At 40.4% G+C, this 26,423-nt stretch overlaps 1 protein-coding gene across 2 annotated transcripts in view; it reads left to right on the top strand.

Moving 5' to 3' along the window:
- Positions 1–6,669: 6,669 nt before the first annotated feature.
- The window catches only part of LOC147887527 (uncharacterized), a 43,091-nt gene continuing 23,337 nt past the window's right edge, over positions 6,670–26,423 (top strand). The window contains exons 1-7 of one of the 2 annotated variants that reach the window (XM_087394448.1): positions 6,670–6,992; positions 7,110–8,426; positions 10,974–11,078; positions 11,162–11,230; positions 13,317–13,435; positions 13,519–13,686; positions 14,229–14,342. In XM_087394448.1, the coding sequence (XP_087250574.1) occupies positions 6,686–6,992; positions 7,110–8,426; positions 10,974–11,078; positions 11,162–11,230; positions 13,317–13,435; positions 13,519–13,686; positions 14,229–14,342 (2,199 nt within the window). In that variant the 5' untranslated portion in view covers positions 6,670–6,685. Of the gene's footprint in view, positions 6,993–7,106; positions 8,427–10,973; positions 11,079–11,161; positions 11,231–13,316; positions 13,436–13,518; positions 13,687–14,228; positions 14,343–26,423 lie in introns of both variants that reach the window. The other variant, XM_087394447.1, reaches the window with a different exon arrangement.

Below are 26,423 nucleotides of genomic sequence, written 5' to 3'. Positions count from 1 at the left end.
CACATCCAGGTTTTGCCTCATTACAATGTTTGCATCTCCATTCAAAATAGTCTTGTAGATTGATTGTAAAGTCCCATTCTAGTGTGACAGACTTATGTTTGTCGCTCCCAATATTTTTTTCTCTCCTTCATGTTAATCAAGAAGGCTCAATAGACGTTTTGTCTGTATGTTGAATAGAACTCTCATGAGCATTATGAGAGGAGAGGGTGTTGCATCTACTTGTGGTTGCAAAGTTTCATTTTGACTTGCATTAGTATTAATAGCTCAAAACATAGGGTCATTTTAACCACATTTTGCATAGCATCAACACTTAGTGAGGCATCTGTGCAATAGCTTGAGTTGTAACACCTACCTCCTACTTGAAGCTTCTTTTGTCATTGTGATACCAACACCTATGCATCTATTTCTCATGAGTTTCTCATGTTCATACTTAAAGGCTAGATCTTTTCAAACAAAAATCCCAAAAGTGTAGACATGTATAAACAAAACCTCTCCAAATACAATTGGTATGTCATACAAATATAAAGAAAGGATTCCAATCTAAAAAAATCGGCAAAATAGCCTCTTAGAAATCCTCTAGAAATCACGATACCTCACCTAATCCCCTTTGCATTCATTGCCTTATTATCGGCGGTTGACCCTTACCCCAATCTACTACTAGATACTGGAGGAGTCGACCACTTCACTAATCACAATGAACACACTCTCTCTCAGTGCTCATGACTCAATTGTGGCCTACCTTGCCCCAAGACACTTACTGTAGGATCTAGGGACTATAATCTCATCCAATGAAGGGCACTTTTGCCTCTTACAAGCCCTTTATAGACAAAAATGGGTGGAAAATTCATCCCAAAACATTGCTAGTAGATGATCTAATATGTCGGTACATCACCATCATATCGATGGTATTTACATATGTACTACTAGCGATTTTGGAAAACCCAAAGATATATGGAATTGTACCATTGATATCATGAATAATATCATCGAGATAATACTTATAATTATTGTAAGTATATTTATCCGATTCACTAGTGCATTTTTAAGTCATCAATGTGATCATGTAATGTTCACACATTTTTTGAATCAACATGACGTTCATGAATGATGAGTTAATGCAAATGTAAAAACGTTAACAAAATCCCTATGTTGAACTCACATGATAGGTCTACATATGTGATCTACCTAAGGTCTCTCAAAGACACAACTAGCAAACCTTAGAATAATAGTTGGTGATGTTGATGGATCATTTGAACAAATAGTAGGCTTTTCATTGATAGTGACATCCTCAATTATTGTTGAAGCATAAAATATATGAATATGTAGTAAATTAATGCTAATGATGTAGCATATAATGAAAAATATCAAAGGATAAAAGGGATCATGGAGACCTGTATAGAATGATGTGGTCTCCAACGTGGGGAGCGCACTTATAAAAAGAACATTCCAAGTGGGGAGCGCACTTTTAAAAAGAACATGGAACGTAACTTGTGAATTATATATTCTTTGGTGGAAGGTGGGGTGAGGTAGACATAAAGAGAACAAATTTTACTTCATCAAAGATAGAGTACACAAAAAGAGGAAAAAATTTACTCTACCAAAAATGTAGTACACAAAAAGAGAAAAGGAACCTTCAAGCAAGATAGTAAGTATCCTTGGTGTAGGAAAGGACCTAAGTAGAGGGTTTCATATCAATATTCATAGCATAGGTTATGTAGGTATGAGAGAGAGAGAGAGAGAGAGAGAGAGAGAGAATACATAAAGGTGTGTCTTTGTATACATAGATACATACATACATGCATACATTCGTACATACATACACAGACATGTGCCTATGTATACATGCATTCATATGTATGTATGTATGTGACACATGCGAGCACTTATGTGCACACACACAAGGAGGGGCTAGGAGGATGGACTTTAATTTGAGAGATTTGACTATAAACTTGGGTGAAGTTCGATGCCCATGTGATCAATCCGTTGAGTATTTCATCCAAGAATGTTAACTAATTAAAGAAAAATTATTGAGAGAATGAAGACTTACAATTTAGGAGCACCAAAGCAAGAAAGATAATTCCATGGATTGTACGCAAAGCAATCAGCAAGGATAAAGCCACATGCAAAAATGGAACAACAAAAGCAAGAGACAAAAATCCAAGACAAAATCAAAAGGTGTGTGACCTACCAAAAGTGCATAGTATTACGGTGTATGATCCCTGAGCCATGATGTGAAGGAAAGGCTGAGGGGGTTGGGGAAGGGTATCCATGAAGATAATAAATTTTACTTTATTAAAGATATAGTATACAAAAAAAGAATAATTTTAGTTTCTAAAAAATTGAGTACACTAAAAGAGTAAAAGGATCTTCAAGTGGGATAATAAATTTGGAAATGTTAAGGAAGGAGCTAGGTACAGGATTCTATATCAATATAGATAGTATAGGTCTTATATAGGTAGGAGAGAGAGAGAGAGCGGGGGAGGGGGGGAGGGGGGGCTTCCATTTTTAAAGCCATGTGATCAAGCATTTGTGTTAAGAATATCAATTAATCTTAAGAACTATGTTAAGAATCATTTGAGAGAATGAAGACTTTTATTCTATTCTATATTGAGACTAATCCCAAATGGGCAAGGAGGGAGGTTTGTGGGAGGTTCGGCATGAAGAGGAGGTTCGCAATAGGTTCAGACAAGGTTCGAAGCACCGATTGTGCATGACGACGACATGTGGCACGAGAGTAGATAGTGTTGTGGATAGAGAGCCACAAGATGAGGCCACATCAGTGCATTGACATGCAAGATGGAGCCGTTGGATGAGGGCCACGTCGGCTATATGGTATATGGATGCGCACATAGCTTAGGTGAGTAAGGGCTCCATGCACCATGTGTCGCACATCATAAAGGCAGAGGCACGGGCGGCGGGCCTACCTTCAATGTGCACTAACAACATGGTCAGAGGCACAAAGGAGACTAAGCCACGTGGCAAGTTGGAAGACGCGCTTAGAGTGCAAAGCGTAGATGATAGACGGTTCAGAGGGCATTCCCGATGATGCCATGTGACGTGAGCCTTCCAAGTGACAGTGTACAATAATATATGCTCGAGATAGCCCGCCACATGGCACGATACAATTTCATGTGACGGAGAAGACACGTGGCATGAAACCAGAGAGAGAGGACAAAATAGGGGTACAGAGAGAGAGAGAGAGAGAGAGAGAGAGAGTCTAGTAGTCTAGCGTAGAAAATGGAGGCAGTAAATGAGTGCCATGTGGTAGTATAGCGTGGGCAGATTAGAGGTTACTGCATAAGCATCATGTGGATAGCGGACAGAGGGATAGAAGGGCCAGGTGGCACAACAGGGAGGTTTCGCATGAAGAGGAGGTTCACAGTAGGTTCGGAGAAGGTTCGAAGCACCGAGCGCATGTGATGATAACATGTGGCACGAGAGTAGATAGTGTTGTGGACAGAGAGCCACAGTGCATCGGTAGGCAAGATGGGGATGTCCGATGAGGGCCACATCGGCTATATGGTCTCTCGATGCCTCCTCGATGCGCGCACAGCTTAGGAGGTAAGGCTCCACACGCCATGTGTTGCACAGCACAAAGGCAGAGGCATGGGCGGTGGGCCTACCTTCAATGTGCACTAACAAAGTGGTCAAAGGCACAGACAAGACTAAGCCACGTGGCAAGATTGGAAGACGGGCTCAGACTACAAAGGTTGTGAAGCACAGATGACAAACCGTTTTGAGGCAGCCATGATGATGCCACGTGACGTGATGACTCCAGCCTTCCAAGTGGTAGCACACAACAACAAATGCTTGAGATAGCCCACCACATGGCATGATACCATTCCATGCAACGAAGACACGTGGCACCGTCGACTAAGAAGACATGCAGCACAAAAGCCAAGATAGAGAAGAGAGAGAGCGGGGGACAGAGAGATAGACAGAGACAAAGACAAAGGACAAAATAGGGGGTAGAGAGAGAGAGAGTCTGGCAGTCCATCACGGGAGATGGAGGTAGTAAATGAGTGGCACATGGTGCGAAGTGGAAGTATAGTGTGGGCAAATTGGAGGCTATTGCACAAGCACCATCATGTGGACAGAGGGATAGAAGGGCCATGTGGCATAGCAGAGCAGGAGTCAGTCGAATAGAGAGTGCAATGTCGCTCAAATGACACATGGCTGCGAGCAGAGGGTGGCCGAAAGGGGGTGCATATGCCACGTGGTGGCGTGTGACACGGTACACACCACATGACTTCAAGTCTAGTGGGAGAGGCAGCTCACATGGTAGATGCAGAGGCACCACAATCGGCCATGTAGTGTGGGACAGAGGGCAAGGGGGAGGGAGAGAGAGAGAGAGAGAGAGAGAGAGAAAGAGAGAGAGAGAGAGAGAGAGAGAGAGAGAGAGAGAGCAGCAGTAGCAGCAGAGAGAGAAGAGATGCGGAGAGAGAAAGAGAGGGGGAGGGTGTTATAAACAAACAAATAAATAAGAAATATATATATTTACTTATTTATCTTCATATTTATTTATATATTTGTTTATATTTATATATTTATTTATTAATTTATATAAAAATATTAGCATAGATAAATTAAAAACATATGTATATAGAGAAAATCATATATATTAACTATTATTTAATATATTGTATATTATATTATATTATGTATTATATTATATAATATATAATATATAATATACTATATTATATAAAATCTAAAATATACTATATATAATACTATATATTTTAGGCATTTTATATATAATATAAACATATAAATAATTTATATATATATATATATATATGTATACATACATAGAGAGAGAGAGAGAGGAGAGACAAAGACAAATAGAGAGAGAGAGGGAGAGAGACAAATATATAATATATTATATAGTATTATATATAAGAGAGAGAGAGAGAGAGAGAGAGATAAATATATAATATAATATAATATATTATATTATCTATAACTTCTTTAAGGAGACTAATCACATACCTTCTGACGTGGCAGGTATGTGGAGGCTGGAGGGGCTCGCAGGAGGTTCGGGGGAGCTCACGGGAGGTTCGGGAGGAGTAGAAAGGGGCGATTAAGCCACATGGCAAGCAGGCTAGACGAATAGCCACCGCAAGAGGAGCCACCATTCGTGCCATGTGGTAGACTATGCGTGACGGGGCCAGCCACTTGATTGCGGGGTCAGTTCCCAAGCCATCTGATGATTCAGATGATATCCATCATGTGCCGCACGATTGCATGTAGTGGACTGACGCGCAACGGGGTCAGGCCATCTGATGGCTCAGGTGATCGCCATGTGGCGAAGTCTTGGTACTGGCACTCTACACACTCACGAGCTCCAACCTCCACTATGCAAAAGAGCACAAGACGACGACATGTGGCAACTGCGCACCTTTAATCTTTCAAGTGGTGCGTGATAGTAGTAAATACCCACCATATGGCACGATGCCATTTGATGCGACGAAAAGACACGTGACGAGCGCCCCGCCCTCGAGAAGATATGCGACACGGAGAGAGAGAGAGAGAGAGAGAGAGAGAGAGAGAGAGAGAGAGAGAGAGAGAGAGAGAGAGAGAGAGAATTTATATATATGTGTATATGTATAAATAAATAAATAAATTACATACATACATACATACATATATATATATATATATATATATAGAGAGAGAGAGAGAGAGAGAGAGAGAGGGAGGGAGAGAGGAACAAACTAAGAGAGAGATAGGAGGAACAAAGTGAGAGAGAGAGAGAGAGAGAGAGAGAGAGAGAGAGAGAGAGAGGAGTGTATATATATACATACATGTGTGTGTGTGTGTTATATGTAGGTATATATTTTTAAAAGTTATATGTATATTTATCTACTTATATATTTACACACGCGCGCACACACACACATAAATACACACATATATATATATATATATATATATATATGAGGGGGGAGTAAATGCGACACTGAAATGTTGCTAACACGCATGAGGAGAGAGAGAAAGAGAGAGAGAGAGAGAGAGAGGTTGGCAACAAGGCGAGAGGGAGGTCTTCATTTATATATATATAAAATCTTTGCAATTGGAAAAAAGTTATGAAGGGATGTCACACCAGAGAAGATTGTTATAGAAATCTAAAGATCTAAGGGAATCCCAATTGCCAAATGTAGATTTTGTGTGTGTGTGTGTGTTTAGAAGTTTGGTTTAATGAATGGCTTTTGAATTATTGTACAACTGAAAATTCTTGAATATTTGTGATTGTGTATGCACGCACGCGTGTTGGTATGTATGGATATGTTTTTCACAAATTTTCTTAAAATTCCTCAAAGTTTGAGATTTATAAATGAAACCTTAAATTTTATTAAAGGAAATGTATGATCGGAACTTTGAGACTTAGCGGAAGGGGTCTCTAGCCGGTCATAGACGGGTCAAGTTACTCGTATAATATACGAGACAGAAATATAATTCCATGTATTGTGACATGTGTCATCAAGGACAAAGCGATTTAGGAAAGAATCATCAAGGAAAAAGCCACATGTGCAAAGGGAGCAAGTGACCTACGGTCACCGACCAACATTGAAGTGTGGGCTCAGCTCATGATGCAAGGGAAAGGAAGCTCTTCACCACTATAGCCTCCCCTGCTCTCTCTCTCTTTTAAATACATACACACACAAATACGATCGGGTGATCTATGGCATCGAAGAGCTTTCGCATTGAAAAGGAAACACTCTTCAAGAGTTTTCTGATTGATGAAGAAATACCTCCGGATTATCGGTTAGCAACCGTCGATGAAGTCGTGTCCCATAGCTATGACGGCATCCGGCTTGGCAGTCGTACAGATATCCAGGATATCGGTAGTGGGTATTTCGATTACCTCGATCTCAGCTTTTCCGGCTACGACAAAACCCGGTTGAAGAATGGCTTTGTTGATAAGGATCGGAAATTAGCTTGGAAAGAATTTGGAGGAGCCTTTGTCGTGGACAAGCTTGCAGTCCCTGGTGAGTCGGCTCGCAGATCTTATAAATCCACCGATTGTGCTTCTCCTTTCGTAGCGTTTGTGTTTGTGATAAGGTCGCCCTTCAAGCCATCTGATTTAGATTGAGGTTTTGCAGCAGCTTGCATTGATCCTCCGGACCTCAACGTAGAGGACCGTGAGGTTGCACTGTTCTATGCTTGCCTAGCGGACGATGTGAAGGAAGCTAAAGAACTTTTAAATCCGCCGGTTCAACTCAACTTCCATCCGCGAAACAGTGCGCCTTGCGGGGGCACTGCGATTCACTTGTGTGCTTGGGAAGGTAAACTTCAATGCTTGGAATTGCTCCTCGCATTTCACAAAAATGCTGATTTAAGGCCACACGCTGCTCAAACGGATGGGGAAACACCATTGCTCTTAGCAGCGCTACGTGGAATGGTCGACGCGGTGAAGCTGCTGTTGCTCTTTGACAAACAGAAAGAAAGGTGGGGTACGGGAGAAGACGAGGATATGATCAACTCACAGAGTAAGGACTTCAAGTCTACCCCTCTGATGCTGGCTGTCCGATACTGTTGGGTAGAGGTTTGTGAAGAACTCCTGAAGGCGGAGACCCTCAAAATAGAAAAGGGCAACGTCAAGAAAAACACCGCTCTACACTTCGCAGCAAAATACTCTATCGACAGAGATTCATCGACGAAAATCATGGAGCTACTTTTAAACCATTGCGGCTGCCATCTTCCACAAGAACGACCATGGGTGCATCTTGGAGAAGAGCAGTGCGATAAAAGCCTAATAGAAATTGCTGTTGAGTCATACCAGAAGAACCTGAAATTCAATAATATTTCCGGCAGCAAGCGACAAGTCCTAAACTCCAAAAACAAGCGAGCAGAAACGCCGCTACACTACGCACTAGCTGTTGAAACGCCGGTTCCATATCTGCTGATATGTGCTGGAGCTGACATCGAGGCGAAGGACTCCTGTGGGCGAAATGCTTTACACAAGGCGTGCAGTCTCACATCTACAAAAGGTATAGTAATAAGGTTACTCCAAAATTGTTTCCCAGACCGTGACGAATGGTCTAGTTATACGTGCAAACAAGACATAGCAGGCCAAACAGCACTCCATGTAGCCGCCAAATCGGGAAATTTGGAGGCCGTTTCAGTACTTCTTGATGCCGATTCAAACATGAAAGCAAAAAGACTGGTTCATCTAAGGGATTACGATGACAAGACGCCGTTGCATTGCGCCGCTATGTGTGAGGTTAACTCGGGTGGCACGGCGGGGAGTACTAAACTGGATATCATGAAGAAGATCGTAGAAGCAGCTGGGGATGAAGAAGAGAAACAGTTATTGTTGTGGGCTGTCGGAGAAAACACAGGCACCGCCGACCAGTGTATAACGCTACCACAAGATAATACAGCGAAAACATACTTGAAAGACGAAAGGATGAAGGCCCAAGGTATGAGTATATATAAAAGTTTTGCCTTCACAAGATTTTTATCAAAGCAAATTTATTTTCAATAGTGTTAAAAGAGATGGCAACTCGGACCTTTAAATGCTGTGAATGCCCTGGCACGAATCTCACCTTAACTACCCTTTTTAGCTCCTTAGTGGAGACCATGGTAATGGAGATGTTTTGAGTTTCCTAGGTATGCTTTAAGGACTTAGTGCTCTAATTCTTAACACTATTAGGTCTATTCTTTAATGTTGTATTGAACTCGTTTTGTCTACACCGTGTTAAGGTCAAGGGCTTTGAGGAGTATTATGCAGGGTGTGAGGATGATTAAGTTGAGGTATCTTTAGGTGAAAGATTGGGGATGTCCTCTAAATTGTATGTTATTTATAGCTTGGAGCGCCAGTGTCCCCTTCATTCATGCTATAGCTCTATTTTTCTAGCTATTTCACTTTAATTCTTACCATTTTTGCCTCCTACCGCTAAGAGGACTAATCTAGACCAAACTCCATGCACCACCGTGTAGTGCCAGAAATACGATTTAAAACCAAAATAAACTTGCCACAAAGTGCACAAGTCCCTATTGACCTGCAAATGCTTGGCTAGCTTTGCTCTTACCAGCATCCATTGATGAGCTAGCTTCTACATTAAAAAACTAAACTTAGCAGTTTGACATCCCTTTTGGATGGTTTTAGACACCATCCCGGGGTCCTACGAGTCTCCCATTTCTTGTTCAGAGCACTGAAATAGACTACACCTCTAAGAGGTTCCTATACAAAGATGTGGTTGTAATCCTCTTCACTTTGGTTTTCCTATGATACCTTTGATTCACTCTCTAATCTTTCGATGCTATGCAATTTGAGGGCCAATAATCTGATACCCTATTCAATATATTCTGCATAAGGGCTAGCTCTTTGGCATTTAGCTAGTTAACCCTTGCACATCCTAGATTGAGACCACATCCCCAAACCTTTCTTGCTGATATTTCTAGCTGTGCATTGATCAAATCTACAAATGGGGCATCTAAACCAAGAGTCACCCTACTCCACCAAATTCCCTCGCATAGACTTGTCTCACCTCTTAAGCCTCCTCGCCCTCTCCATATGAGTTTATAGATGCATTCTCTTCCAAGCGGTCATCAAACTAGCTACCATGTCTGAGCTAGTGATTCTTAGGGGAAAATCATAGAATAGCTTGTCATGCCATGAAGAAAGTTCCATGTGCCCTCTTACACCCTTTGCCTCCTCAATGAACCATTTCACCATGCCCAACCACCAGACCTTCTTTGCAAATAATTTGGGCAGCCATTTCCCAATTAGAGCCAAGTTCTTCACTCGGACCTTAGGTAGACCAAATCCACCTTCCAATTTAGGGGCCTTTAGCATCTCCCAAGGTACGTAGTGCGTTCTTATTTTACCCCCATCCTGTTCCTGTAGAAAAGCCTAAAACAATCGGTCAATTACCATCCAATGACTTTGCCTAAAATTACAAATCGTTACCACATGTCATGGAAGAGGATAAGTTGTGCTTAATTAATGACAAGAAGTATGACATTCCATCCACGTGATAGAACACACTAATATTGGATTATGTTATGGAAGCTGCGTGTTGAGCAAAGAGCGAACTATTCTTTTGCCTTTTACTAAATATTAATAGATTATGTTTGTGGGCTGTTTATTGAGCTTACTGTGAGTGATACTTTAGAGAGCAAGGGAAGAAGGGAGATTCATCACACGCGGATTTTGGAAAGATTTATGATCCATCATATTTTCTTGAAAATTAGAGTCTAAACCCATTTGTGTGCACCCCATGATGTTATTAAGATCAGATTTATGGATTTTTATTAGTATAGCTAGATCAATCATAATAATAATCAAGAAAAGTAGCAACCTAATGATTCCTAATGGTTCCTAGACTCTAATGGCTCCTACGCTCTAATCAACTAATTAAATTTGTTTTTGGTGCTTGGAGGCTAATTAACCTATGTTTTTCCATGGGTTAATTTATTTTATGCATAGGCTAATCTTTAGGTTAATCTCTGTCTAAGAGGGGAGGGGCTTCTCCAAAGGTTCAGGAAAAGGTTTGAGTTCTAATCAATTTATTTATTTATTTTTGGTGCATGAAGGCTAATTAACGTATGTTTTTTCATGGGTTAATTTATTTTATGAGGTTAATCTATGTCTAAGAGGGGAGGGGCTTCCCCAAAGGTTCAAGAAAAGATTCAAACCCAAAACCTTGTTTTCCCCACACTTTAGCCCTACTACTAGCTATAGTGTAATATCATGTTTCACATTTTCTATAATAATATTATAAAGGGTCCTTCATCCCCCTCCCCCTTTGGGATGTCCTTTCGTCTTTAATGCCCCTACACCCCCCCTCCCCAATCTCATTTCCCTCCCTCTTTAATGACCCTACCCTTCATTATTATTTAATTTAAACTCTCCCCTTAATCATGGCCTTGCCTTCTTCCTTTTAACCCCTCCCTCTCCCCCTCCGTAACAACCATTTTTTCAAACTGGGGACTCCACTTGATTGTGGCTAATCTTTTAACAGGTAACTTACTCGAGGTATCACTCAAGCTAGAACGAGATGACATGACTATAGAGTTGATAAATAGGGGTGCTGATGTTGAGAACGAGCGAGTGAAAGACCATAAAGGTTGGTTGTGATAATTTTTTTTCATTCTTCTAAATTGAGATGATATTAGCATTTTGATTTTAAGGTACTTGGCATACATGCAGGTTTGTCCAAGCTTCTCATGCAACATTATTCAAGAACAACAGATCAACCATCTTCTGAAGATCTTTTAGGTAAGAAACTAATTCACATCACAAGCACATTATAACCTTAAGATCTTTGACTAAATAAACACATAATTGAATAATGTAAAGCTATTGATAAAAAATTATATGTCGAGTAAAGCTAAATATACAAAACTTATAGGTCATACCATCAAAGGGGGATGGGAAAATTTGTGAGACAAGGAAGTGTGGGGCTAGGGGCGGCAAGGACTATAAGTCTATTTGTTGAATACTCAAAAAAACTAGCATGACTAATTAGATCTCAAACATGAAACCAACTTGAAGGTAAGAGACCATAGTTGCACAACACATGTTGTAATATGAGTAGTGTGTGGGAATTTGAACTGAACTTACTCATGCAGAGGTAGTGTGTGGGAATTTGAACTGAACTTTCTACTATGGAGTTAAGCTTGGCCCCACATATGTATGTTTCTATTAAGCAAACGATCTATAATATAAGAGCTATGGAAAATAGGGCTATGCACAAATATTTGCATAGAATTGCCAAGATGTGTGGTAAGAACAAAAGCCTAATTGAGTGGCATCCATGTAGGGCACATATGTGATGTGGGTGTGTGTAGGGTGGGGGATTAGTGCTTATAAATGTGTAGCGTGCTTATGTGTAGATGCATGTGGGCTTGTGGGACTGTACATTCAATATGGTGCTAACTAATAGAGGCTGGGGCTTCTCTTAAAGCTATTATACATTTTGCCTTTTAGAGATCCTCCTCAGGGTCAACTGTCGATTTTTTGTATTTATGAAGAAGATTGAAGAATATGGCCAATGATTATTTTAGTGTAATCATTAAGCATCCTTGACTCTTGTATCCATGAAATTTATGTAACTCCTACCTACTCATTCACCCAGTTCAAATTGATTGAATCCCAATGAGTAGAACTATGAGTGTCAATTTCTTGATTCGAACTAATATTCATTGTTTCCCTACATCTTGCCTTGTAGTTCAAGTTTTTTGAGACCTAGTTCCTACATGAACTTAGGTACACTAGCACAAGACCTTGATGCACATAGAAGCACAACATTTTACTCTTTTTGATTGCTTGTGTAGCCTTCTGTCTTAAGCCAAATCAGTGATCAACTCTCATCTAATGGAATATATTTAGTCAACCTCCAGTATCCATACTTGTTTGCATGATAGAACTTGATTACTAATGAGGTCCTTGAAGTCCTAGTTATGGCCAAATTCTAATTAGCCTTACTATAGGAGAGTGATAATTGGTTATCCTCATGATGAATAAATCCACTAATGGAGCTTGTGTAATAAGCACAAATCTAAGCAATTGCCATTGGCCAACTCAATAATCAAATAGGTTGACCTTGTTTACATGCTTACTAGCAACCATATGAGAGGTCAATTGTGGACCATTAAGCCCAAGTGACTTTGATCAAGCACAACAATGGTGGTGGAAAAAGAGATAATGAGAGACTCTATTAAAGACCACATTATTAAACCCTACTTTGAGGGGCCTTGCAATAAAAAGATGTAAAATGAGATGGAGAATAAAGGGTTACACTCTATCCTTTTAGACCTCTAGTCCTCTCGCTCATCTAATTTTTGGGAGCTTGAACTTTGCTTGGATATGTAAAGAAAATGTTTCAAAAGTAGTAAGGGAAGGCATACGAAAAGGGAGGGGAGGCAAGAGGGAAATTTTAAAAAAGAGGGGAAGAAAGAAATCACACTAAAGGCCCGGACGAGGTAAAGCATTATGTCCTTGTAGTGAGGTAGGGCTTACAATGGTGCCATGTGATGAAGCGATTTTTGGATTCTTGGAGCAATCTCCATGGGCCTTTGTGCCATAGAATGACGACAATTCAAAATAACAAAAGACAATGCGAATAAAAATTGTAAACGATGAGCCAAGCTAAAGAACAAGAGTACGTAGTGCACGCTAAGAAGATGGTAGAATCTCTCTTTTGTCGAAAAGCAAACAACAATATGACAATTTTTGTGTCTAGAATTCAAATGGTTTGTATCTTGCCTGATTTCTCACATGCGGCATTCACCGTCTAGCCTATTTGCACTAAGTGTTAGAATTTTAGAAAACACTTTTGACATGGAATAATTGGCTTTGATAGAGAGACAATATATCAGAGATGCAATAGCTTCAGTGCTCTTGAACCAACGGATGGGCAGCCCTATCACAATTGGCATTTTCGGAGGGCCCGGGATGGGAAAGTCCAGTCTTATGCTTCAGGTGAACTGAATATTAGAATTGTATAATCTGAGGCTTGCTACGTCGTTCTACATGATTCAACATGGCATATACTAGTCTTGCAGGTACAACAAGTACTGCTGCTAAAAGCTGCACGACAGGCAATATTAGAGAAACCTGTGGAGGCACCGGAAGAAAACCGATTCCCGGGTGCATTAGAATTGGATGGGAGGGTCAATGCCAGGGCAAAAAGTTTGGTCCGAGAAGTTGCAAAAGAACTCGATAGGCTTCAGGTATGGTTTTGATCACGGAAAGCGAGTTCTGCAAAAATCTCTGTGTCTATCAACTGCAAGATCCTTCGATTGCAGATTTGCACCAACACAAAACTAATAAGTCATCGTCGTCGCTGTCCATGGAATTGCAAGAGTTTTCTCATCATGCAGTCTTGGTAACATATATTCCACGACATTTAATTTATAGATATCGTTGCTAGAGATGCTTAACAGAGAAACGTGTTTACGCCCAGAGCGTGCAATGAAAGTGGAAACCACCTCGTAGTTGTAAGAAAAGGGTTCTTTCTTCTAGTTCAATATCAATGTAGCAGTATATGCTAAAATGACATGTTATAACTTGTTTTCTATATTTCACTCTTGGATACTTTACAACGTTCTAAGGTAAATTCCGAAAAGGAATGTGGAAACTCTTTCTTTTTTCTGCCCATGTTATGGCTGAACTTTAGTGACTATGATACGTATCAGGAACATAATCGGGTTGAACTTCGTCCCCCTCATTCAAGAATAAGAGTATTGAATATGTTAACCATATTTTGCAACAGGCTCCATCTGGGACAAAAAGCAAAATGGAAATTGTGACATGCTTCTTATCCGAGTACAGACAGGACTATCCTTGGATATTCAAACGTTTGGCGGTGGCTAACGGTGGAAAACCAGTGAGTTTATCTCCAACAATTTACGTTGATTCGTTATAATTTGGTTGGAACTAGTGATTAAGGGTTGACTGATTCAACGCTTTCAACGTAATAATTTAGGTCCATAAATGTACCGCTAATACAAAAGAGCACAAAATAATTATTTATTGACATTATTGGAAGGGCAAAATAACTATTAGTAAAAGTGACAAAAGAACTATTGTGTAAGATCCCTTGAGGACATATGAACAATGGATACTGAAGGACTGCTTCAACCTTCCCATAAACTCTCGACTCCTATTGTTGGTAGAAGACGGTAGCATGAAGATAACGAAGGTGGCCTTGTGCAAAGTTGACAAAGATACAGCCCCATGAAGGACACAAACACATAAAACAACGACCTAAAGTCCCCAATTGAAGGGCAAGAAGAAAACGAAGGCAGCTTCCCACCAATAGAGGACAAAAGCATCACGAATTTCAGCCCTTGACCAAACTCAAAGGCAAAGCACCTGAATTTGATACCAGTGCAGCTTTGGTGCTCAAATTCGCACCTAGATTTTGGAAGCTACAGATTTCAGCACTGAGAGCACCATTTTTCCTCTACCAGTTCCCAACTTGCCATTTGGCTGTGACTTCAAGTCTAGTGCCTTCAATGTTCTTCTAGCGAGCTACTCTCTCCCAGCCAACAAACTAGATTTGCGACGAGCAGCCTTTCTGTCATGGAGCACATAACTACTGACTCAAAAAGGAACCTAAATCCTAGCATTTTATCAAATTTTAAAAGGAAAAAACGAATGAGTAAAAATATGGACATTAGACATGACATAAGGTCGTTAGGCCTCGACCTCCTTTGAAATGTTAGGGGTGCCATAGAGCACACATATGTTTGGCCTTTATGAGTAACTGCTTTGGAGAACAGAGATAAGAACATTCACTCTAACCACCAACCTTCTGCACAAGCCCACCATGCACCAACCTTAAACGCCTCCTGCAAAGACCTTGTAGTGCTTTTGTTGATGCCTGAATGCTTTAATAACTAGCTTTCTCTGAAGGACTTAGCAGGACCACTTTGAAGTAGATGTATACCACACTCACAAGAGCTGATAGCTAATCCTCATTGTAGTCTATACAATATTGTCACATGGACTACAATCATATGAATAAAGGTATCGATATCTTTCGATCTTGCATCCAGCTTGGCTTTCCTTGCTCCCTCACATCGAGAACATGCATCTAAAGAGAGGAATGTTATAAAGAATTTTGACTGAAAACAAGCAATTTTGAATGGACGAGCAATTGGAAATATTTGTATGATATTAATATACAATACATAATTATTATACCCACATGGTTTGGGCAAGGACGCGGTGCACTTCCTTTTTCAAAGAGTTATAATCCAAGGGAACATGCCTTTCCCCGTGCACTAAGAATTTAACTGCTGAGAATATAAATGCTAACAATATAAGCACCGAAAATAAGTCTCGCGAATACCTAGATATTAGTAGTCGAATCATATTTATGTATATTGGCCGTAAAGCCCCACATCTTTCTAAGGACTCCCATGTTAACCTAAACCCACAAATCGGAAATGAGCAAAGCACATGAGGGTGCTAAAATTCAAAATTGACAGAGGACTTGCAAAACCTAGCTTTTATCAATACTCTAGGTATAAGTTAGTAGGTAGATCATTGGATTCAAAGTCAAAACTTGGAGGATACGTTTGCTATTAAACTAAAAAAAGGACCTTGCTAGAAGGAACCCTTTCAAGCATCGAGTTTTTGAGCATCGAGAATATCAGCACTAAGAATAAGTCTTGTGATTGGATAACATATTGGTATATTACCTGAATGTCAATACTCATATTTGTACTGCAACGCGATAAATGAATATGTTGCATGCACTAGTCACACATCTAAAATCATGTATGTAGCAAGAGCGTCTCTTTGACTACTACTTGCAGAACACTGAGTTGCTTGATGTCAGATCCATTCACACACTATCCACGAGCTACCACTTCATCCAGCTCTACCTGTGCCTTTTCTAGTAGCCTTGGTTTGCGCATCAGCCTAATCATTGCCCATTTGATTGTCGTCGTTGCTGATGTATTTGTTCAAGTTAGTGCAACATATTGAATAACAATTAATGGTCACAAAAAGAAATTTGCTTGATTCTTTTGATTTAATGCTCTACAAAACTACTTGTTGCTAGAGTGAAAAGCCTTCGTTTGCAAATCCGGTACCTTCTTTAAATAGATAGGAGACTTATTAGAGTGGCAGCCTATTTTATAAGCCAGATTGGAAAGCTCCTATGGATTTTGAGATGATTACCTAGCTACAGCATACTCATGGGTGGTGTACCACGTGCCTCTAGGAATAAGCACTTCTCTTAAATCGAATATACAAATTGATGTTGGTGGTGCTCACATTGATGAGCTCGTTGGCCTATCCCATAGATTTTTCATGCATCTCCTTTGAAATGAAACAACCCATGACACTACTAGCCTTCCAAGCTCAAACTTTGATTTTGGCACTGAGCATGTAACTTCCTTCTTCTCTTTTGCCACCCCTGCCTGCAATCTTGGTTTTAACCTTGTGGTAAAAGTGTTGTGTTTTGTTGGAGGATTCAACCCACTTACCTATACCTTTGAGGCCTCTCCTCAATTTTCTTCATTCTCTCTCCCCCATCCTCCTCCTTCCACTTCTCTCTTCTCTGCCTCCCATGGTGCAGCTTACACGATGATGGGACCATAAGAAGAGAGAGATTGGTTGGTTTTCAAGCTCTGAGGAAGATAGATATTAGATTATGCCTCCTCAGTGCCATAGCGCACTTGGTTTCTTAGATCCATTAGTTTCTTACATGCATCCCATTAGCATCTCCACATGTCAATCACTCATGCAACACCCTCGCTTCTTGTGTTGGCCAACCTCTTGGTGTTTCCTAGTCCCTACCTGCTCGCCACATCACTCATGAATCCCTCCACAACCTTTTAAAATTGGGAAATATTTGAGACTTCTATATTCATCCACCCATGCCTTGATGTCTCTAGCACAATGCATTAAACACTTCCATTTTTGTAGACTATGGACTCTCAAGTCTAGAAACATTTGCTATTGTTCTCACCGCATGCCTCCCAACACAACTCGATTTTTGTGACATGACACGTCTCAAGCTCACAGTTGGCTCAAGCCTTCGGGCTATTTTCTAGAATTGGCCAACCTTCTCATGATTTGTAATTCGACATGATTGATCCACTTACAAAATCATGTTAGAAATGTATCAATTGATAATTCTAAGATCATGGGAATTTCATTATCGATTGCTTGCTCATTGCTAAATTGCCATAGCTTTTAATTGTATAAACATATTGCAATTTGAATTGTCATTCTAAGCCCTCCGCTTCTAATGAGAATGATTGAATCACTCACTCAGGAGTCCTAAAAAAGATGTCTACCTTCACCGTCATGTTGAGAAGCATGGTCCTCGCAATTGGTTGCTTATCAATAGAGGTATCCCCGGTTGCCCCACTGGCAAATCTTGTCACCTCCGCTAGTGCAACCAGCTGAGCATCCATCTCTTGGGACATTCCCTAGTCCCCACCTCTCTCCTCCATTGTTGCATCTTTCAATCACAGCTTAGGAACTCTCTCGTGCATGAGCCACGAACTTCTAACGTACCTTTCCCCTCTAGTACCTCGTTTGATTCATGAGTAGTTTCTAGAGGTTTTCATATGCCTCTTAGTCTTCACATCCAACCGCACCAAGAAGGCAAGCGAAAACATAGCATATAATTGGAAATACAAGAATGAGAATCAATGTGGATAAAAGCTTAGTTTGTCATCACTTTGTAGCTTTCATGTACTCTTTATCAGTTAGTCATTACAACGTCATAAACTAGAGCAACAATGACACTAAGTAAAAGTATTACAAGTCTGAGTGCCATCATTGGCCCAAATGTCTCCTCCTTTGCAAGCAAAATCTCATCTTGTTCACAACTTGTTTGCCAAATTTATCTCCACACCTACCAATTTTTTGGCCCCTAATTTCTTGTTTGTTTTCATTGAGCAAGCATCATTAGGCTAAATGCCAATGATCCTAGATAGATCATTCCTCTATCTTTACATCCTTTTGGGAGCTCAACATTTGAGGTTGTTTCTTGAGCTTCAAATTATCAAGTTCTCTGTCACCAAGACAATACTCAACAACATGAGTGAAAAGGACATAAGCTTTGCTCAACAAAAAGGGGAGGCATTTGTGATCCATTTTGAAGGTTTCTCCATTATCTTGGGCAAGAACCTCCGTTTGACATTCTAGTTTGTGCTCCGCTGTGGAGTTGATCGTCTTTGTAAAGCATCATTATTCTAAGAAAAACTTGCATGATGTTCATAACAATTTTTGTTTAGCGGATCCCTTAGGTGACCACTCTTCCAAGAAGATGTCAAGTCCTATGCAAGTGTTCAAGACGTTGTAGTCAGATCGTAACTAGCAGTAACGAAGTGAATTCTATCTTTTTTCTCTAAGGGGGATCTATAACATGGCTCTCCTGACTTTTAGACAAACATTTCATTGCACAAATTTCCAAGGTAGGAACCTCTAGTGCAATGTTAAATCCTTGTGCTCTAATTTTAGAAACATTAAACAAAATCTACCACTGTTTAGCGACAAATCTTGGTTGGGAAAAATGAGGGAAAATTTGAAACAAATCTATGAACGTTTAGCAACAAAGGTCTTTTGAGAAGAACCTTAGTGAATAAATCAACTAACATTTGTTGTGTGGGCAGTATTGGAGTTGAAGTGCTCCATTCTAGACGAGGTCCTTGACAAAAGATACTACAATCAGCATGCTATCTTCACTTACTGAAAGAACCATTTTTGCTTAGGAGAACACTATTGTTGAACAAAACAGGTTGGTGTGTAACAATGTTGAGCTCGTTTATCAAGGTCATCAACCAGACATGGTCTTTGGCCACATTGCAAAATGTAATGTATTCCGCTTTTGTTGATGATAGGCCAATGGAGCGTTTCATTGTGCACATCTAGGAGACAGGTCCACCAGTGAATAGATATACAAAGCCACTTGTAGATCAATGGTCATCAAGATCTCCTACCTAGTACAATCAGTGAAACCTTGGAAGTCACGAGAATGCTTCTAAATGTGAGGTACTTAATAACTCTTTTGGCAACATTCCAATGCTGAATGCCGGGGTTAGTCATGAACTATGCGAGCTTCATGACCATTGTAGACATGTCTAGTCTAGTGCAAACCATGGAGTATATGAAGGAGCTGACAAGGCTACTATAGGGGAAGGAATTCATCTCAACACGTTCGACAGCAATGCTAGGGCACACCTCTTTGGAAATCTTTACATTTGGATCCATGGGCATGCTAATCCGCATGAAATCTGTCATGTGATACTGTTCTAGCATGTGCTGAATGTATTGTGTCTAGTGTAGCCAAGTTTTGCTACCACGATCAAGGTCCCAATCACTTGAATACTGAGACTATAGTGTAGAGGGCTAGAATCCATCATTGAGAAGGAACTTTTGATGTCATATTTGAATAGTTCAAGTATGGGAGGGATGTCACAGAGGACAATTAAATTATCCATGTATAATGTGATGACCAAAAATAAGTTAGTAGATGTGCATTTATACAAACATGTCATTGTAGCACTATTGGAAGCCATTTTTCAAAAAGTAGGAATCTATGATTCTCATGTACCATGAGTGACTGGCTTGTTTCAAGCCATATACTTTAAGAGTTTCCTCAATCAGCAGACTTGCCCTTAGCATGAGCAAACCCAAGAGGTGGTCAAAGGTAAATTTCTTCGTCCAAGTCCCTATCCAAGAATGTGGTCTAGACATCCAATTGATGGATGTGCATGTGTTGGATCATGGCCATGGATGATGGTTTCATGTTAGTTTTGTTAAGAAGCGAAACTTTTATATTTATGCCGAAAGTTTGTATGCCCTAATCAAAATAAATGTATGAAATGCTCGCCAAGGTCTGAAACTTTTATGTTAAAAAATTTAAAGTTTTGCAAGGATTTACATCTTAAATTTCTTCTAAATTCAAAAGAAAACATATAAAAATGTACTATGTTCTATCAATATTATGAAACTGAAAGAACTAGATTGATAATACTTTTGCTGGGATTTTATATTAAAATATAAGTGTGCCTTTAATAAAAACATCCATGATAGTGGCTTAGGCAATCAACATGTAAATAGATGCAATTCAAACAACAGGGGAAAAGTGTCTAGGTAGTTTATACCTTCCATTTGTCTGAATCCCTAAGCGACTAGTTGGCATTGTAGTCAAAACCATCCGGTGCATACTTTAGCTTATAGATCCATTTATATTTGTCGATTGGTGCGCATCTAGATGGAAAAGCCATGGTCTTGTCCCATGTATGGTTGTGTTCAATGGAGAGCAGTTCTTCTCCCATGGCGGCATCCCAAAGGGGCCATTATGCAAAGTGTTGTGCTTCTCACAAGGAGTGTGGTTTGGTGGGCAAATCGTTGATCTGGAACAGTCTCTTGTCAAAGCATGACGGGAGATGGCGTGTGCAATGAGGAAGATCTACGAATGGTGGTGGAAGATGAGGGGGTGAAGGTAGTTATATCAACTAGCAAGCTAGGGGTGGCCACAAGTGGATTGACTTGGGAAGGATTGGTTCTAGCTCTCGGGAAGTCACTCATAAAAGAGCATGTGGGTCCAATGAAAGGAGTTTTTAAAATCTCCTTTTTACACATTTTTCACATACAAAAGGGTATCATATATACATGTAATTCATAGGTAAACTAGAAAAATGATGTGTTTTATTCATGTGAATTTATAAATAAAGGGGTTTTACAAATAGGCCTTGAACGCACGTGATATCTAGGGTTTATACAAAGTGAACCCCCTGAGTCCTATCTCGACTTCCAGATGGACGATGCAGGTGTTGCAATCCTCGCCAATAGATGACGTGTGCATTGGGACTTTTTCCAAGTCTATGGGCATCAAGTGGGCATCGGAGGATGGCCTAGGTGGCACAACTCGAGATGGAGCAGAGGGAGGGTCCGAGGAGGTGTGAGAAGCGGGCATGGGAGGTGCATTAGCACCACGGTCATTGAGTTGCATGATGGACATGTGTGTCAAAGAAGAAGTGTCATTGGAAGGTGGTCCAAGGCCATTGATTTGGACAAATCTTTGTGATATATAGGAGTTGCATGGATTCGATGGCTGGACACGAGGTGCCTTCTTATGTAGAGGCAATCATTTGGTCATCTTTCACAAAGATGACGCTGCACGAAAACTACAGTTGGTGGGTGATGTCGTGATAGGGTTGAATATTTTGTAGCTTCAACCATTGTTGGCGTACCCTAGGCCATGTCTACCATGAGCATCCAATTTGTTGTGTGGACCATCTGGAATATGAACAAACACATGGCATTCAAACACACGCAAATGTGTGACAAGTAAATTGCTATGGGGGCCACTTCAGCTCACAAGAACTATGGAAGACCTTCATGATGCAGCATTGAATGAGACATGTCGAGGATGGACTAGTTCTTGCATTTCAAGATGGAATCCTACTCAAGAGTTTGTGGGACGGTGTATTCTCAGGGTATGCTTGTATCATGACACAGTTGTTTGAAGCTTGTGCTCTGATATTCTCCCCCAATGTTCGATCGCAATCTTTTGATGCATCATCCTGTAAGATTCTCAACTTTAAATTCTTTGAATCGCTCTAGGACTTCATCTTTGTGCTTTAGAAATGCAATAAAAGTGGATCAAGAGAAATCATTGATGAAAGTGATGATGTACTTAGATCCTACTAGAGAAATTATTAGGAAAGGGGTGCAGACATTTAGTGGATCGTCTCAAGGAGTTCTGTAGCTCTGGTCTTGGAGTGGCGATGGAATGGTTCTTTGTGGTTTTTTCCAAAGACACACCCAATGTAGAGAAGGGGATCAAGGCCCTTCTTGTAGTAAAAACCATCCATAAGTGCATGTTTGGCAATTAGTTCTAGTTTTTGTGTATTGACATGACCAAACCTACGATGCCAGAGTGCATCGTGTCTAGCAAGAGCTATGACAGCAAGTGCATAAGGTGTGTGAGATAGATAGCAGACGGTGGCATTCAGCTTATACAACCCATCGGTGCACATGCGATTGGCATAAACAGTGCCCTAGTGGAGGAGAACACATTGGCCTCCATGGAATTGGATCGTCAAACATTGACTACTGAGGATCCCAACAGAGAGAGAGTTCTTGGTGAGCTTTGGTACGTATAGAACATTGTTGACATTAGTTGTCTCCTCGTTGGAGAGAAGAATTTGAACAAAACCTTGGCCAACAATGGAGATGTGGCCATTGTGGCCACCAATGATGATGGCTTTCTTCGTTGTGAGAGTCTAAAATGCCAAGAAGGCGTGCCTGTCGAAGCACACGTGGCAACTTGAACCCAAATCACAATACCAATGTCAATCAGGCCTTCCTCATCATGCATTCCCTTGAATGCAAATGAAATCTCCATAGCTAGTTAATGGCTCACATTCCCTAGTAGCGTGGCCACCAAAGCTTTAAGAGTCGGCTCAATAACTGGTGTGTGCAAGGTGAAGACACAAATGGTCATGCATCTTCATGTCCTTGGCATGTTTGGAGCAAACTCGAACGTAATGCTTGCCTTCATTACAATAATAGCAAGTATTTTCCTCATTATAGTAGTAGCAAGTATAACCTTTCTTCTTGTCTTGTGATACCTTTTTCCCAGTAGAACTCTTGTTAGAAATCCTAGTCTGGGTTGTGGCCATCTTGCCACTATTGTGAAAGCATTTTTTTGATGCCTAGGATTGGTCCTCTAGGAGCAGGACCTCCAATCAAAGAGTGATTTGTAGATCCTTAGGAATTTTTGCGTTGGGATTCCTTCTGAGGCATGCAGTTGGTGACATTCTGAACTGTAAATTTTTAACTCCCTAAGCTCGTGAAGGCCATTTGGTTTGGAGGAACGAGCATTTTTGCTGCAGTAAGTTGTTTGAGCTACGGGTTTTACTTCATGCAGAGGAAGGTTGCTAAGGTGTCATTGCAAAGTCATGACACCTCCCACGTTTTGCTCTTAAGAAATATCACGGAGAATCTCCCAGGTATCATTAGCTATTTTACAATCTTAGACTTGGCTCGTGGGAACCACGCCTCCATTCACTCTATTGCCCAGGTCACGAAATCTCCACCTTCATGGAACATCATGTCTTTTGATCCGATAGCTCTAGACTTGAACTCTCGGGTGCTAGAACGACTTTAAGGCATCAACAATTAGAGGGCATTCCCATGCCCATGAAATGCACTCCCTACTCAGGGGGGTCACTATGTATAAACCCTCTATATCACGTGCGTTCAAGGCCTATATTTAAAATCTCTTATCTGTAAATTTTTTCATTAATAAAATGTACCCCTTTTCTATACAAATCTGTAAATTTTTTCCAAAACTATTTTAAATAGTCCCTTATGTATATTTATTTCTGTAAATTTTAGAAATAAAAAATATCCTTCTGTTGAACTCACGTGATAGGGTTACATATGATGAGTGACCCCCCCGAGACTCCCTATTTCTTCGCAAATACAATTTGGAGTTGTTCTTACGCAGATTACCTTGAAATTCACCATATTTCTAGGAGTAGTAGAGGGCTCTACTAACATTGGGTATTTAGTTGATGTTAGGTGTGATAATACGAGGCCCTAAAAATGAGGAGGTCCGTCTGCAGTGTAGATTGTTGTAGACTGCGTGCAGATGCATGACAGCAGATCAGAGATAGCGAAGAAGACGGAATAGATGAAGGAAGCATCGTGAAAAAGACGGATTAGGATGGATGGATCGACACGGTAGATCAACAGTCTCACAATTTTCACAGCTTGAATCAAGGCAAATGTTTTGTGGGCGAGCTGTGCTACGAGGGAAATGCCCTCTTATGGGATATGGAAGTGGAAAATTCGCATGGTCTTGGAGGAAAAGACCCTCTAGCAAATCGTATCAGGGGAACAAAAAGATCCTTCTATCAATGCACCTCAAACAACATCGCCTGAGGATATTCCTCACCTTGTTTCATTTGTCTTTTTTGGAAGGTCTCCACCTTCTACGGATTTGGACATGGACATGGGATCGACCTCACAGGACCCTCCCTCTCTCAACGCGGCTTACAAAATGGAGGTAGGAAATGGAAAATCGAACATGAAGGTGAATTAGCAAATAACCCTTCTTCACTTGTTACACATCAGGGATTTTGAAATCCCTAGTGCTCCATTTCTTGATTATCGACGAAAGTCCTCTATGCCAGACTACTCCACAACGATGCATACTTCACCCTTGTTGCCCTCAACTTAACGATCAAGCATATTATCTTTACCTTCTTCCCCCACAATCGTGTGTTCCACTATACTAAACGAAACCTCCTCACTAGCTTCGATTTGTCTCCCTCTTCTTTTTTAACCCCCATCTACATGTATGACAGGTTTTGAGTCTAGACACGAGCTCGCCATTGCTCTAACATCTCGATCCACCTTGTTGTTTGTAATGATAGTTGTCTTTCATGAACCCATGTTTTAGGCTTTTGTGTGTGTGTTTTCATACATACACACATATGATATATACATTGATTGAATTAGTTTTTTGATTCACCAAGACATTGCTTTAGCGGCCACTGAATTGGTCGTCTATGGTGGTTGAGTCGAAGGCTTTGAAGCTGCTAATGTATGAAAACATACGAGAGATTGAAGGCGAGAAGCTGACGTTCCCATGTGATGAACTCATTGAAAGGTTGAGATCTAGGATTGGCTAAGAAAATGTTGAAACTTGTCAAACTCTCATTAGGGGAAATTTGGGGTCTCCAAAGGGTCTCCAATTAGTGCTTCCTAATTTCAAGGGATCATAGAGAGATTTGAGGTGTACCAATGAGAGTTATAGAAGGTGTGGGGCAATGGTATGTTGAGGTGGAATGTGGCATTTACTATGCTTAGTTAAGAGGTGGTTGCAATTCGAAAAAGGGGGGAAGAATACCATGGATTTGGAAAAGAAAACCACCAAGATTGGGGAGGGAGAACTGTGTGCTACCATGTGTCCCAAAATTCAAATTGTGGGGAAGGGGTGTATTTATGGCATCCCCAAAAGGTCCAAAAGGGGGGTTGCAAGTGGTCTAGCCCCCATGAGTACTGTGGGTAGAGAGCATGCCGTGAACCACCAAGAGGGGGGAGGGAGAACCGTGTGCTACCATACATGTCCCAAAATTCAAATTGTGGGGACGAGTAGCATGACCTATCTATGACGGGTTATAGACGCTCCCATGGGTCTCTAAATGTACTTAATTTCAAGAAAAAAAATTCAAGTCTTAAGACCCCCTCCACTATAGGCACTGCTTGCTATGCATAGTTAACTGAATGATTCAGATTAATGAGTGGCCATTTGATATTGATGAAAGGCAAAGTATTTGCCTACAAACCCACAGGCTAGGGTAGGTATTGACTCAAGCAACTAAATAATAATCTACTAGTTAGCAATATTTTAGACTTGCTTACGACACAATGGGTTCCATTTTGATTCAATTAACAATTCAAAAATTGTTAGTTCTAGTTAATGTATGCACATTTTAACAACCCAAACCCTAGTTTTTAAAAAACCCAAAAATCTCTTTGGTACATATATAAAGTATTGTAATTTTATTTTCTCATACAATACAACAATAATCTGAGGATCACACCCAACTAATTTATATTCTCCTTGGGTACTATGGTTAACAAAGTGTTTGATACTTTGGAAATTGGCTCAACCCCTTGATGTTAATAGTCATAGACTACTCCAACAATTTTCTCGTCATTATTGGCCACGTTGCATTTGATTGGACAATTCGTGGTGTTTTTTCTAGCCTTTCCATGTCAACTCTTTCCATTGCTTCTTTGTCCACATGCCACATATGTGTGTTTCTATTCTATATATTTGTATTTATATTTACACATGCGTGCACGCGCACACATATCTTCTTGTTTGACATAGCTTGGACTCCGTGTAAGCACATTATGATGAGGCAATTTATTAAAAAGTGTGTGTGTGTGTTAATACAAATATATAGAA

The sequence above is a fragment of the Dipteris shenzhenensis genome, chromosome 23 (assembly GCF_047967505.1).
Source record: "Dipteris shenzhenensis isolate YYH24624 ecotype China chromosome 23, Dip_SZ_1.0, whole genome shotgun sequence".
NCBI lineage: Eukaryota > Viridiplantae > Streptophyta > Polypodiopsida > Gleicheniales > Dipteridaceae > Dipteris > Dipteris shenzhenensis.
The sequence above is the reverse complement of the archived record's forward strand: the minus strand, read 5'-3'. Positions and strand labels throughout refer to the sequence as shown.